Source organism: Manacus vitellinus, unplaced genomic scaffold (genome assembly GCF_001715985.3).
Source record: "Manacus vitellinus isolate BGI_N305 unplaced genomic scaffold, ASM171598v3 scaffold_86_pilon, whole genome shotgun sequence".
NCBI lineage: Eukaryota > Metazoa > Chordata > Aves > Passeriformes > Pipridae > Manacus > Manacus vitellinus.
In genome coordinates, this window is record NW_021940851.1 from 1,526,553 (window position 1) to 1,528,212 (window position 1,660).

General features: G+C 45.8%; 1 protein-coding gene across 1 annotated transcript in view; it reads left to right on the forward strand.

Annotated features, from left to right (window-relative positions):
* Positions 1-1,032: 1,032 nt before the first annotated feature.
* The window catches only part of RCAN1 (regulator of calcineurin 1), a gene marked incomplete at its 5' end in the record, with an annotated part of 5,261 nt that continues 4,633 nt past the window's right edge, over positions 1,033-1,660 (forward strand). The window contains one exon of the mRNA XM_029964952.1: positions 1,033-1,234. Within this exon, the coding sequence (XP_029820812.1) occupies positions 1,033-1,234 (202 nt within the window). The remainder of the gene's footprint in view (positions 1,235-1,660) is intronic.

Genomic DNA, 1,660 nt, shown 5'->3' on the forward strand with positions numbered 1-1,660 from the left:
ATCTCCATGGGAGCAGCTCTGGAGCTGCCAGAGGAACTCTGGGAATCTGGGTGAGGTTTGGGAGCTGCTCCGGGTTTCCCTCGGAAAGTTGGATGGGAAATGAATCCCTGTGTGGGAAAAGGAATCCTGGAATGGGAAATGAATCCTTGTGTGGGAAAAGGAATTCCTGTGTGGGAAAAGGAATCCTGGAATGGGAAAAGGAATTCCTGTGTGGGAAAATGAATCTCTGTGAGGGAAAATGAATCCCTATGTGGGAAAAGGAATTCCTATACAGGAAGAGGAATTCCTGTCTGGGAAAAATGAATCCTTGTGTGGGGAAAAGGAATTCCTGTGTGGAAAAAGGAATCCCTGTGTGGGAAGATGAATCCCTATGAGGGAAAATGAATCCTTGTATGGAGAAAGGAATTCCTGTGTGGGAAAAATGAATCCCTGTGTGGGAAAAGGAATCCCTATGTGGAAAAAGGAATTCCTTGTATGGGAAGATGAATCCTTGTGTGGGAAAAGGAATTCCTGTATGGGAAAATGAGTCCCTGTATGAGGAAAAGGAATCCTTGTGTGGGAAGATGAATCCCTGTGTGGGAAAACAAGTCCCTGTATGGAAAAAGGAATTGCTGTGTGGGAAAAGGAATCCTTGTATGGGAAGATGAATTTCTGTGTGGGAAAAGGAATCCCTGTGTGTCCATTTGGGATGTCCCAGTTCATTTCTATCCCTCTGGGAATTCCCAGCACTCTCCCCTGTGGTGTTGCCTTCCCACCCCATTTGTCATTAAAGGCCAGGTCCAGCTTCCTCCCACTCCGGGATTTTATGGGCAGAAATAGAAATAAAATATATTCAAATCAAAAAAAAATTAATTTCAAGGGAAACCAGGGGATTTAAAGGGAACTTCCTTGGAAGTTTGCTGGGAATTGGATGTGGGGGCTTGGCTGTGGAATCCTGGCTCGTGCTGCCACCCCGAGTCCCTGGCAGGGAACAACACCACCTCTCCCAGCCTTCAAATCCCTCCTGAGTGACAAATTCCTGGATAATAATGACCCAGCTTTGGGCTTTCCTGCCTTTTTTTTTTTTATTCCCAGACTTTGCACATTGGAAGCTCCCACTTGGCCCCTCCAAATCCAGACAAGCAGTTCCTGATTTCCCCTCCTGCCTCTCCCCCCGTGGATTGGAAACAAGTGGAAGATGCAACTCCAGTCATCAACTACGACCTTTTATATGCAATTTCCAAGCTAGGACCAGGTGAGAATTGGGGGGAAAAAACGGGATTGGGAGTGAGGAAAACACCCTTTGAGCTTCCTGAGCTTCCAAAAGTTTCCCAGGAAATTGTTATCTCCCAATTAAACTTGTATTGTCAGAAGGAACTCTTAGTGAAAATGAGGATTTCTTCCCCATGGAGTAATTCCACAGGATTCCTTGGAGGACCCAGAGCTCCACAATGGGATTTGTTGAGAGCACAAACGTTCCTTCAATTATCACCTGGTTAATTAATATTTTTAAAGCAGCAGCTTCCCAAAAATGAAGGGGAAATTTGGGCATTTCCACACCTTTTAGAGGGATGGGAAAGTCCTGGCTCAGGACTAAGACTGACCCAGCTCAGAGCTGGGCTTAAATTCCTCTGTGGAATACTAGGAGGAGGAAACCACTGCTAAGTGTGGGAGAAAACCT